Source organism: Hibiscus syriacus, unplaced genomic scaffold (assembly GCF_006381635.1).
Source record: "Hibiscus syriacus cultivar Baekdansim isolate YM2019G1 unplaced genomic scaffold, ASM638163v2 tig00110895_pilon, whole genome shotgun sequence".
Taxonomy (NCBI): domain Eukaryota; kingdom Viridiplantae; phylum Streptophyta; class Magnoliopsida; order Malvales; family Malvaceae; genus Hibiscus; species Hibiscus syriacus.
The window spans coordinates 3,834,417-3,846,514 of NW_024062903.1; the positions used below are offsets into that span (position 1 = coordinate 3,834,417).

The following is a 12,098-nucleotide window of genomic DNA, read 5'->3' on the forward strand; positions in this document are numbered from 1 at the left end:
ATATTTTAAAACGTTAATCATGTGTTAACTAATTGTTTTCATCTATAAAGTGAGGTTTTTACCCCAAGCTGAAACTTTGAGAGCTAAAATGCTCCAAAAAAGAAAAAATCAAAATGACAATTCTGATAAACATTGAGGGCTATTTTTGATATTATGCTTTCTGAATAAGATTTGTAACTTTTAAATTTACTCCTCGCAATATAAAATTAACTATATAATGTAATTACACTGCCCCTATAATTTCATTTCATTGATCATAAAGGAATGCTAATTAATCAACTAAAAAAATCCATAATCATAACCATGATATAAACAAAACAAATTCTACAGAAACGAGAAACCATCACCCAAATTGCCAAAAATTAGAAGTGAATATCTAGAATTGTTCACACAGCTACATCACAAAAAAATTCCATTAGATATTGAAAATCTAAACATTTTCATTTCTATCATTTATCATAACCATGAATTGATGGTCCAACTCTCTCTCTCAGGTAGGATTTTGTAAATTGAATTTTAAGCTGTACCTGCATGTCCCTGTCAGACTCGGAGGCACAGATTAATATGATATGATCATCAACGGCTCTTTCTTCCAGCCAAGTAGTAATCACCCACAGTCAAGAAGACATGTTCCCCCAGCACCACTTCCACCGCAGGCAGGTTCTCAATGCAATCAACCTTTATCTGCAACACACGGAAGAACAATCAATTCAGGCTGCCCAACCAACAATACTTGAATTTAATGGAATTGAATCCAATCTATATTATGATTCAGAAGCAAACCAAACCTTTCCATGTCCAAGTTGAAACTCCGACTTCAAACAAGAATGGTCCCTCGACACAAGGTAAATCTGCAGACCTTGCGCAAATTTAGAATTTCCTGCAACCATCAATTAGTTCAATAAGACAGATATAGGCAGCAGTCACAAAGGGTTTGAAAAGAAATTCCAAAGCTACAGTTCTTTAAATGATCCTAGCCTAGCCTTGATCTAACCTTATAAGCCTCAAAGCATGTTATTAATGTATATGCAATATTTATTTATCATATTCGATTTGGTATATATTTCGGTTTGAATTTCAGAGTATGAATGTACTTTTATTATATTATCTAATCTTAATAATTTAATATACTCATTATTTTTGTTCTTTTGAAAGAGAGATGAGCATTAATTAGATGAACCTTGATTATGGAGCTACCCAAGGGCCAAAAAGGGATGCCCAATCTTTTACTTCCCTGAGGCCCAACCCAACCGTCAAGCCAAAAGACATTTAAAAAATAATTTTTGTTAATATTAATATTACTTGTACAATTAAAATTTAATAAAAGTATTCCTATTGATTTAATAGTAATCCAAGCAACACGGACTGAAAACATAATGCTGAAGGGGCTAGCAGGTTGGACAACGAATGTGAAACTATTGTCAAAAGAAATCAAAATCTGGCATAATGGTAGACATATAGTTGAAAAGAAATCAAAGTTGAAAAGAAATCAAAGTTGCAAGACTGCCAAATACTCTGATAGTCAAAACAGTGTTCTGAGAGGGTATGAGTTGTTGCAAGATATTCAGCTGTAGCATTGAAGACAGATGATATGATAAAACACAGCCTAACCTCCATATAATGCGAGAATAGCATTTTCCTTGAAAACAAGGGCGGGTCTAACCAAGCTTATTTTAAATGACATGTTATAGATGCCTTCAAAAATCTCTTCACAGATCACCACCTGCAATTTTGGTTATGTAACAAAAATAGAATAAGAAACCCATAAAAGGGATTTTTGTTTTGGAGGGGAGGCAGGGAGAAGCAATTGTGACAACAAACTAATGTCGTTCTCGAAGCACATTGTAAGGTGTATTAACTATTAACTACTGCAGATTTGATCTCAGTCGAAACAACATATAATCAATTCCTGCCTATAAAACTGCAAAAGCCTACCTCTACAAAATAGAGAGACTGAAAATGCAAGAATGAATGGCATCCTATCAATGAGAAAAAGCACACTCAATTTCCAGCTTCTCTACACAGGTATGACTAATTTTATTTTATAAGATATGATTTTTGAAATAAGGCAAGATTAGGAAATTTCATATTCTGAGTATACGAAATTTATAAGATATGATTTTTGAAATTAAGGCAAGATTAGGAAATTTCATATTCCGAGTATATGAAAACAACAACCACAGTAGGTAAAACTTAGGAACAAAGATGTTGCATGTCAATCTCCAAAATCAACAAAAATTTAAGATGCGAGTTGCTGAGTTAACAATAAAGCTAATTCATACTCAAAATGATCAAAACTTAACTGCATGGAGCGGCATACTGTCAGAGGAAAGCAATGGAGATCCAACTGCATCCTTAATATAGTTTTCCTGCAATAAAATGCAACCTTAAGATATTATATACAGCACACTGCAAATTAAGATGCATTGGAACGACTATCAAACCATGCAACTCCACTGCTAAGTTGGAAGCTGTCCATCAGACAACAAAAATCTTTCACAAAGATATGATAACAGCTCGCAGAAACTCTCACTCATGCACAAGTACATGGATGCACAAAGCTCCATTGAAACAAAAAATCCGGCAAGAGATTTAGCAAATCATTAATTAGCAAGTACAACTGAATCCATAGCAAAATTTCTTTAATCAAAACTTACCTGTGAGTTCAATACTTGTTGGATGACTGACTTGTCTTCATCCAATGACTCAAAGTAGACCTCTACCATATCTGTCGGCTCAAGGCCAGCTTTCTTTCGTGATTTTTGAATTCTATTAACAACCTACAACAAATTGAGTTCAAATGTTCAATGCATCAGAAATATTACCAAAAGAAATTTCAACTCGCTTTCTCCATAATAAAGAAACAAATCTAGTTAACCGTGATCTGGCATTATCATCCAATATAAGTCATCATATTTCAACAAACACAATTGCTAATCAAAAGGAACAGAAAGAAGATAAGTACCACATCTTTTTTTAATTAGAATTAATGTTGATATTAGCATTGATGTTTATTTACCTCACGTGCAACACCAGCTTCAAACAATGACTCATCTGGCCGTAAATCCAAAACCACCAAAACATCACCTATGACAGAAATGCAAGGAAAAAGGTATTTTCATAACATCACTCTATGGGAAAGATAGATACTTCTCCATTTCAATAGGAATAAATCACCAATCAGAATGACATTAATAAACCTCACCATCTCCAGCGGCATCCATCTCTTTATCTGTCATGCCATCAGGATGTTTAAATTCCCGCACAAGCTGAACATTTTCGAAACAAATAAAACATTTATTTTCTCAGTGCATCTTTACCAACACCATTCTTGGCTAAGAACATCAAATTATTGTAAAAACTTTAAGCAATTGAGAGGAGGTATCCTACACCTCTTATTCAATAATGTATAGCATTGATAAGAGCCAAGAAGTTTAAAACACAAAAAACAAAACAGCTAGACACTTAAATTGATCCCTTTAGATGCATCAATATAAAAGATTAAACAAAAGAGACAGCAAACAATTAGAACAAATACAATAAATACATTAAATAAAAAGCTATGCAGAATAACTCTGCACATTCCAGCATAAGTTGGCATACCTTAATATCTGTCAGCTTCAAACAGTGTGAAGCAATAGTCACCTCTCCAGCTTTCTCAAAAGCTAAGATATCTTCCTGAGACATGGCTTTAACTTCCTTGGCAACAGCTCCCATAGATTTCCCCAGTCGCTTACCTAATACGCTGCAAGAAATAATAGAGTAAGCAAATAATAAGGTTTCGAACTAGGTCGATACCCTCCCTGCTCCTCTCAATTGAATGAAGGGGGCAGTGGAGAATAAAGGGGACGACAAAATAACAAATTGCATACCTAAAATCAGGCTCTGCACGTACAGATGCATACTTCAAAGTGTCTTTACATGTAACAAGAGACCTTATATTGAGTTCCTCCAGAACATACTACGTGAAGAGTACATGGGGAAAAAGACGAGAAAAATCAGATACAAGAAAAGCATGGAAAACATTGACCAACCAATAAATTTTAATTTCATGATCAGCACACCAAGAAAAGAGAAACAAACAATTGGGAAGGGAGTCAAACAAAGTGGAGGGCATTTAAATAAGGGTAAAGTAAACAGAAGGTATCGGTATGATATATGAAATATGGAAAAGGTTAAATTTGAATTTCAAACCTAGTGAGAGAAGCTCCCACTTCTCTCTTGGTTCAAGGTGTTTTTGTTTTCATTCATCATTTCATCTTTACCATCGCCGTCCGCGGTCGTTTATCATCGCCGTCCGACGTCCGCCGCCACACTCCGTCATCCGTTCACCGCCGTTTTTCCTCAGGAAGATCGTCTCCTCACTCTGATTCCATTTTCCAGATCAGATTTACGAGAAAGTCATTAAATCGGCGCAGATTTAAACGCCATTTTTCACCAATTTACTCCGGCGTCCGTCTCCAGTTCACCCTCATTCCACTAGGCTCGCCGTTCTCTTTCGAACTAATCACATCTACTAGCGTCCAGACTTCGTTGCCTTCATCTGAGAAGTCTTTGACCGGTTAGTCAAAAACATAACAAGCCTTGGTTCTGCCAAGTTGTTCTCCCGATCTAAACCATCTCTGACGGTTGGTTGAAGGACAACTGCGTAGCTTCTTCTTTCCTCAGACTCAAGGTCTTCCTGTTGGAATCTCTTCATCACCTACACCCTTCTTTTCTTCGCCGGCAGTCATAGCATTCCATCGCCGGGCGTGCGTCCTGGAAATTCGTCAAGTCACTGGATTTTTAACTTCAACAGTTTCATCACATGTCGGGTGCTGGATTACAACCTTTTCTCCAGCAGAGACCTTCGGTCTATGCTCCTCCGCCCTCTGCAGCCACACCTTCTATGCCATCTCACCCTTCTCATCATGACGAGGTTCGTACTATCTTCATTATGGGTCTGCCTGAAGATGTCAAAGAGAGAGAGCTGCAGAATCTACTGAGATGGCTTCCAGGTTTTGAAGCTCCGCAAGTGAGCTACAAGGGAGAAAAGCCTAAGGGTTTCGCTCTCTTCTCAAATGCAAAATTTGCAGTTGCTGCCAAGGATGCGCTTCAGGAATTGATTTTTGATGCTATGCTGAAATCCCTTTTGCACATTGAGATGGCAAGGAAGAATCTTGTTGTTAAAAGAGGAATAGTTACAGATTCTGTTCCTCTGGTACTACCAGTGTCAAATCCAGCTTCTGCAACATCTCCTAGTATTCATGTGCCTGTTAAATCTGGGTGTTGTGATGAAAAGTCTGCAGTTGATGGTGTCCACGAGGGAGCCAAGGCGTCCACCACAAATGGGTTGTGTTATGATAAGTTTGGATGCTACACGCTTTTTATTGAAAATTTACCAGAGAAGATCCATTGGAAGAGGTTTGGATCTTTATTTTGCTCCCACAGTCGGGTACTTGATGCTTTTATTACAAATAAAAAAAATTCAAAAGGAGTTCGCTTTGGTTTCATTCGCTTCGCAACAATCGATGAAGCAAGGAGAGCGATCTCAAATATGAATGGTTCTCATATCGACGGCAGCAAAATTGGTGTTTCTTTCACTAAATTCAAACCTCGACATTCCTATTGGAGAAAGTCTTCGACAGTTGGTCATCGCAATTTCGGGATGGAAGGTGATTCGAGGAAGGATATTTATGAAGTTGAAGGCGTTATAGATGAAGAAAAACTTCACGTGTCGAGCAATTGTCTAGTAGGGTGGTGCAAAGACTTTATCAAAATCGGTCATCTCGCTAGACAAATGCATGCGAAGGGCCTCACTGGCTTCTCCTTAATGAGAGAAGCTGGAAATGCGGTATTAATGGTTTTCGAAGACTCTGCTTCATTGAGTAGTGTGAAGATCGAAAAATCAAAGACTCTCGCAAAGTGGTTCTCCAGAGTCGAAGCTTGGTCAGAGAGTTTGGTAATGGACTGTCGTCGAGTATGGTTAGTATGCGAGGGTGTTCCTTTTCACGCATGGAATTGGGATACTTTCAAGAACATTGCTGATAAGTGAGGTCATTTACTAGCAATCGACGAAAGCTGTCAGTCACCATCATCCTTTGATCGGGCAAAAATTCAAGTCCTCACAAAATCTGAGGCAAGAATTGATGCGACATTGGAATTGAAGGTTGGTGACAACTCTTTCAAGATCATGGTGCGTGAGATAGAGCCTTCATTCAAACCAAACTCTTGGGCTCCTGAAGAAGACGAATCTCATTAGATCTCGTCTCTCCATTTGTGGCTTTGATTTAGTTTATATGGTTGTAGGTGTTGCTTTTCTTTTGTATTATGTTCTTTTGCGTTGTTTTTTATCCTATTGCTGGAGGTGTAATTAGATATAAGGTGATTCGACTGTGGCTTTGGATGAGGATTTAAGAGTTTAAGGTGTTTGTTGTAATGGTGTATATCACCATAGGAGGATTTTCCGTGTTATATTTGAATTGGGTATTATCATTAATAAAATATGAGGTACTCTTTTCTACCTTCCAATGTTCATTAACATACTTCTCAGTATGTGAACGAATACGAAGGGAGTTTTTAATGAGACCTCCAACTTCTATCAAAAAATAAAGTAAACAGAAGGTAAGCTATGTCGAAATGATCTTTTTGGTCAATGAAGTTTTGAAAGTTTCAAAATGGTCAATAAACTTATCAAACTATTACAAAATGGTCCTAAACTTATTGAAATTTACCACTATTTTATCACATGCAATGACCATTTTCTAACAGTTCAATAAGTTTAATGACCATTAAGAAACTTCAGTGACCAAAAGTTCATTTCAGCATAGTTTAGTGACAATTTGTGTACTTTACCCTTAAAATAATAATAACCATAACATTAGATCAATTCTAATTCTAATTTCCATTAAGCTACAGGGAAATTTTCCATGCATTTGACTCACTTTCTCGTTTCTACTTAAAGGATCATCTATTATAGCTGGCTGCATCATCTACTTATAAATCCAAACAATTTGGAAACAACTTTCCTTTTCTTAGTATTCCCTTTACATTTTTCCCATTTGAAATTAAATGTGTGCATGTATAATATATATAGAATAAAGAAACCTTGAATGCCTCTTTGGAAACTCAAGTATTTTGTACCTAGGTAATGGCTGCCAATGAATAACAAAGAGAACAAGCAGAACAGGCATTTAAATTAAGGAAAAAGAACTAAAGTTTCCACACTGTTCACGAACCTCTCTTAATTTGCCAGTTATGTCATCAAGAAAGGCTTCATCTGGATGAACAACTACCATCTCCCTAAATTACAAAGAATGAATGAGACTACAGAAAGAGCAGAAACATGTATGAGAATTATCAGCAAGAGACAGCTTATAAGCAGACCTCAAAGGTGTTTTGAGAGGCTTGTTGTGACGCTCACGAATGTTGCGGGCAAGATCAATAATCTTCATCATCCTTGTAACACTTTCTTCAATTCGGTCACCCCTCTAGGACACCAATGCCATTTAAATCAGCAAAATTTATAGTAGTATGATACAACTTTATAATTAAGAATAAACCATTAATCAACTATACAGACCAGACTATATTAGCACAATTACAACAAAAATGAACAATACCTTTCCTTCTTCCTGAGGAAATCTACAATAATGGATGCTTTCCTCTGCTCCATCACTGACTTTTCGCATGTTTTGATAAAGAACCTCAGTGAAGAACGGTGTAAAGGGGGCCATAACTTTACATGAAGTTAGAAGTACCTAAAACCATCGTACAAATTTCTAAGCATGTAAATAGTGATGTGATCGTTACTGAATGCATAATAGCAGATTAGAAGCAATAAACAGCCATTAAAGAAAGGAAACAATAATACATACATTATAAAGAGTGGAGAGTGCCATACGGCAGTCTTCCTCTCCAGTACGGCCTTTCAGTCTCTTACGGTTGAATCTCACATATATATTTGTGAGGTTGTCAAGAAACTTCAAAAGATATGGAACCACCTAAAAAAGTATAGACACAAATTCTTTTCAGTTTTACAGAGTGATATAATCGATGAACAACAAACTATTGTATAACATATATTGAAAGAAGGTATCTCAAATGTGCTATGGTAATGATATTCCCAAAAACTACAATATAGAATCAGTTGGTATGGACCATCAAAGTTGCTAAGCTGATGCCAACTCTGAATGCTAAAAGTGCGACAAAAGTGTGAAATCTAAATCAAAACCTAGAAATATGTTGCCAAAAATTCTAAATTGACTTCAGTATTAAATTCAAGGTTTCTCATATTGATATATACGCAAAAATTCCAAAAGGTTATGTTGGTTAATAGACAGAACCGTATAAAGTCGATACGCATCCATTTCCTCTCGAACAAAGTGAACAAGACTTTGGGTTGCAGAGTTTATCCATTGGTCAAGCACATTCGACGACTTCTGAAGAACAGTGACAGCAATAGGAACAAATGGGGCAGAACCCTCGTACTCAAGTCTTTTAGCATTCTGAACAAGAAACCTATATGCATTATACCATGGGAGGAAGACATCTTTGACCTGGGCAGATATAAAGATAAGGGATTAAGAAAATGCATGTCAGAAATATGGAACACCAAAAACTAAATATAAGGAAACAATAAGATGATAAAAAAAATCTCCTGAGAAGCAAGAGCTGGTGCATAACAAGCAATTAACAGAAAATACTCACAACACCAAAGACTCCGTCCTTTTTAAAACGTAAGGTCTCAGCCCGAACAACCGGAGAGTTTATAAGGTACAACCGTAAAGCATCCTGTAAGATTAAGACATGATGAATGGAACAAAGTTCATGTAACTAGTATATGTATATATATATATATATATTGAGAGAGAGATGGGTAGGCTCCACTTACACAATGTTAAACTAATGAGTTTTACAATTGGATTAATAGAAATCAAACTGAGATTATATTTAAAAATTTTATTTTTTCTTTAACTTGTAACTACCTCCCCATTTTCACTCCCCATTTTAACCTGTAACCTGTAAATATAACCTCCGCTGTTGATTTCTATTAATCCAACAATTGTAAATCAGTGTAAAACTCGTTAGTTTTACACAGTGTAACGGGATCCTAATATATATATATACATAGAGAGAGAGAGAGAGAGAGAGAGAGAGAGAGAGAGGGACAGTGACTGAAAAAGAGAATTGAGAAACTAGCCTGAATGTAGTGAACAATTTAAAAATGTATATATATACAGCAAATGACTTACAGCCCCATAGTCATTAATGACTTCCATGGGTGAAGGATAATTTTTCAATCTTTTACTCATCTTCTTTCCGTCTTCAGCAAGGACAAGGCCATTGCAAATGAGGTTTCTAAATGCAGGTTTCCCAAATAAAGCAGTTGACAACACCATGAGAGTGTAAAACCTACCAGATTAAACGAAAGAAAAAAAGTTTCAGAACCAAACTTCAGTCACAAAGTTTCTTTTAGGGTTAAACACGAGGAAATCGTTTCACATAAAAGGTTAATCAAATCATCACCTAATAATGAATACTCATCAGAGAATCAAAATATGAAACAAATCTACCCTCCTAAATGCAATCAGCAAGAAATGAAAAATAAAAATTAAACAGAACTGCTGAAAATGAGTACAAGCAGTATAAAAGGAAAATATATGTTGTTGGACTCTATTTTCATGAAGTACCCGTGCCCGGCACTCGTGTCTGACACTTGGATATGGAGATATGACCTCCAAGGATCCTTCAAATAAATAGAAAAACTTACAAAAATCTAGCCATACTCAGTGCCGGACACTTACACCTGAGTCCAAGTAACATAGAGGAAAACAATAACTAAAAAGAGAAAGGCCTGTCACCGGAAGAGAACAAAGTTCGGTAACTAACTGAATGAGATGGCAATCTAAATTCCGACATTGTTACATCTACCCACACACCACTTCCAATAAAGAAAAATTAAAAGGGTTACAAGAAAATGGAAAATGCTTCGATATTAATCAAGCATATAAAAAAAAATTCAAACAAAAAAAATCATCAAGAAAATTCAGCAACTCAAGGGCTAGCTCATTTGGTTTGCAAAATGGTCAAAATGCATAAGATCAACTCAATCCACATGTACTCTAAAATCTAGTAACAATGAAAAAGAGATCTAACAGTAGGGAACAAACCATCCACGAGTTTGATCCAGTCCTTCAGCCACAAAATGTCCAGGAAAATTTTTCTCAAAAAGTTCAATATTCTCAAACGGATAGTGGATGTAAGCATAAGGCATTGACCCACTCTCAAACCAACAATCAAATACCTGCAAAAAAATTCAGCATAATTTTTTTTTTGATAGGACAAAAATTCAGCATAATTAAACTGTGAAAAAGACTAATGCTACAGGCGCCTGCAGCATAAAGACAAAAAAATAGGAACTAACAAATGAAGGTGTTTAGCATAAGATGCATCTAAAAATTACTAACTCCAACAACGTTCAGTCACCTCAAAATTAAAATTGATCAAATTCAAAGATGGGATTGGACACTAGATCAGCATTCAGCAACATAGAATCTGATGGTTACTAATAATAACCCTAAACTCAGTAACCTTACATCGTCTATGCGTCGCAGCACACCGAACTCTGGACCACGGGCAGAAGGTACAGTGATATGATCAATATTGTGACGATGGAGATCAAAGACCTGAAATAATAAATCAAATTATGCACAAACCCACAAACTGCTGAGCCAAATATTTGCAATAGCAAAAGTAAATATACAATGTAATACTTCCCAAGAGACATAAATAGAAAAACGGGAACACGATAGAGAAATCAATACAAAAAGAAATTTACTGGACCCTGGTCCCACAGCTAAAATAATAAGGTGGTACCAGGAATGATGCAAAGTGAAACAAATTGTAGAATAATCATCCATTCAGAACTTCAGAAAATGCTTGAAATTAACTACATAAATGAAATGGTAAGTATGGAAAAAGGAAAGTTTCAAATCTATCATGACAATCCATAGCCAAGGAGAAAAGGAGGACCAAAGGTAGAAAGAAAAGGGACAAAAATAAATAGAAAGAGGCCATCAAGGCATCAACACCTACCTTCCTAAAGAATAACATCTTAGACATGGGAAAAGTGAGAAGAAAAAAGAAATTCAAACCTTAGCCCCAGAAAGCCTTTCAAGTTTTTCAACGGAATCCATGACTATTACTTCCTCACCATCTTCACTAATCCACACAGGGAGTGGAGTGCCCCAAAATCTACTACGACTAATAGCCCAGTCTCTTGCATTTTCCAGCCAATTGTGAAAACGTTTATCCTGTAGAATGAGAAAAGCACTAAGGTCACATTCTAAAAGAAACATGAATAAAAGATAAATATTTGACCTGCCTCTGAGGCATTGTTAAGCTTTTCATTGAGCAAAATCCAGACCCATGCGAACAGAATGAATATAGCAGAACAATTGAAAGAGCATGGAGTAAAAAGAAGAATATCAACAGGCATTTAATAAGTTCATCTAACCTTCACATAATCAGGTACCCAGTAAGTCTGTTTATTGTTGTCTAATAATTGCTCTTTCAGTTGTTCCACCCGCACAAACCTATAACATATGATACAGAACTAAAAAAACACAAAGAAGCAAGAACATAATTTCCAGAGTCCATATACATACAGATATCAAAAGTTCCTTATAGGTAAATACACAATGTAGAAACAAGCGAAAAACCAGTTAATTAATGGCCAACTATATAAGGTTTAAAAGCATGAGTTTCCTGATGCAAAGAAAACTTAAAATGCCTTCATCCACAAAATAAAGTATGTGGAACTTATGCCACCGAAATTGTAAATCCTTTCCATCTCTCCATAACTTTTTCATATTCAGGGATCAACTTCAAATTATTTCTTTGCTCAACATGTCTCAATTTATACCATCTTCCCTGTTCAACAAAAAACTGTCACAGGAAGAAAGGAAAAAATGTAACGTCCAAAAATCATCAATGCCTGCAGCCTACTTGTCCATCCCATAAAGAAACAAAATGCTTGCACCAACTCAAAATTGCTTATTTATGCACAAACTGACATAGAACTCAAAAACCATTCATAGGATAAACTTCCATTTCTG

General features: G+C 36.0%; 1 protein-coding gene across 1 annotated transcript in view; it reads right to left on the minus strand.

Moving 5' to 3' along the window:
* Positions 1–402: 402 nt before the first annotated feature.
* Positions 403–12,098, minus strand: part of LOC120146006 (isoleucine--tRNA ligase, cytoplasmic-like) — a 29,331-nt gene continuing 17,635 nt past the window's right edge. Inside the window, exons 9-28 of the mRNA XM_039159676.1 lie at positions 11,498–11,576; positions 11,136–11,294; positions 10,578–10,667; positions 10,152–10,285; positions 9,234–9,393; positions 8,689–8,772; positions 8,325–8,537; positions 7,857–7,982; positions 7,602–7,739; positions 7,366–7,469; positions 7,218–7,281; positions 3,873–3,961; positions 3,604–3,745; positions 3,206–3,269; positions 3,020–3,087; positions 2,658–2,780; positions 2,304–2,369; positions 1,612–1,723; positions 789–880; positions 403–684 (exon numbers count right to left, since the gene is read on the minus strand). Of these exons, the coding sequence (XP_039015607.1) occupies positions 577–684; positions 789–880; positions 1,612–1,723; positions 2,304–2,369; positions 2,658–2,780; positions 3,020–3,087; positions 3,206–3,269; positions 3,604–3,745; positions 3,873–3,961; positions 7,218–7,281; positions 7,366–7,469; positions 7,602–7,739; positions 7,857–7,982; positions 8,325–8,537; positions 8,689–8,772; positions 9,234–9,393; positions 10,152–10,285; positions 10,578–10,667; positions 11,136–11,294; positions 11,498–11,576 (2,215 nt within the window). The 3' untranslated portion in view covers positions 403–576. The remainder of the gene's footprint in view (positions 685–788; positions 881–1,611; positions 1,724–2,303; positions 2,370–2,657; positions 2,781–3,019; positions 3,088–3,205; positions 3,270–3,603; positions 3,746–3,872; positions 3,962–7,217; positions 7,282–7,365; positions 7,470–7,601; positions 7,740–7,856; positions 7,983–8,324; positions 8,538–8,688; positions 8,773–9,233; positions 9,394–10,151; positions 10,286–10,577; positions 10,668–11,135; positions 11,295–11,497; positions 11,577–12,098) is intronic.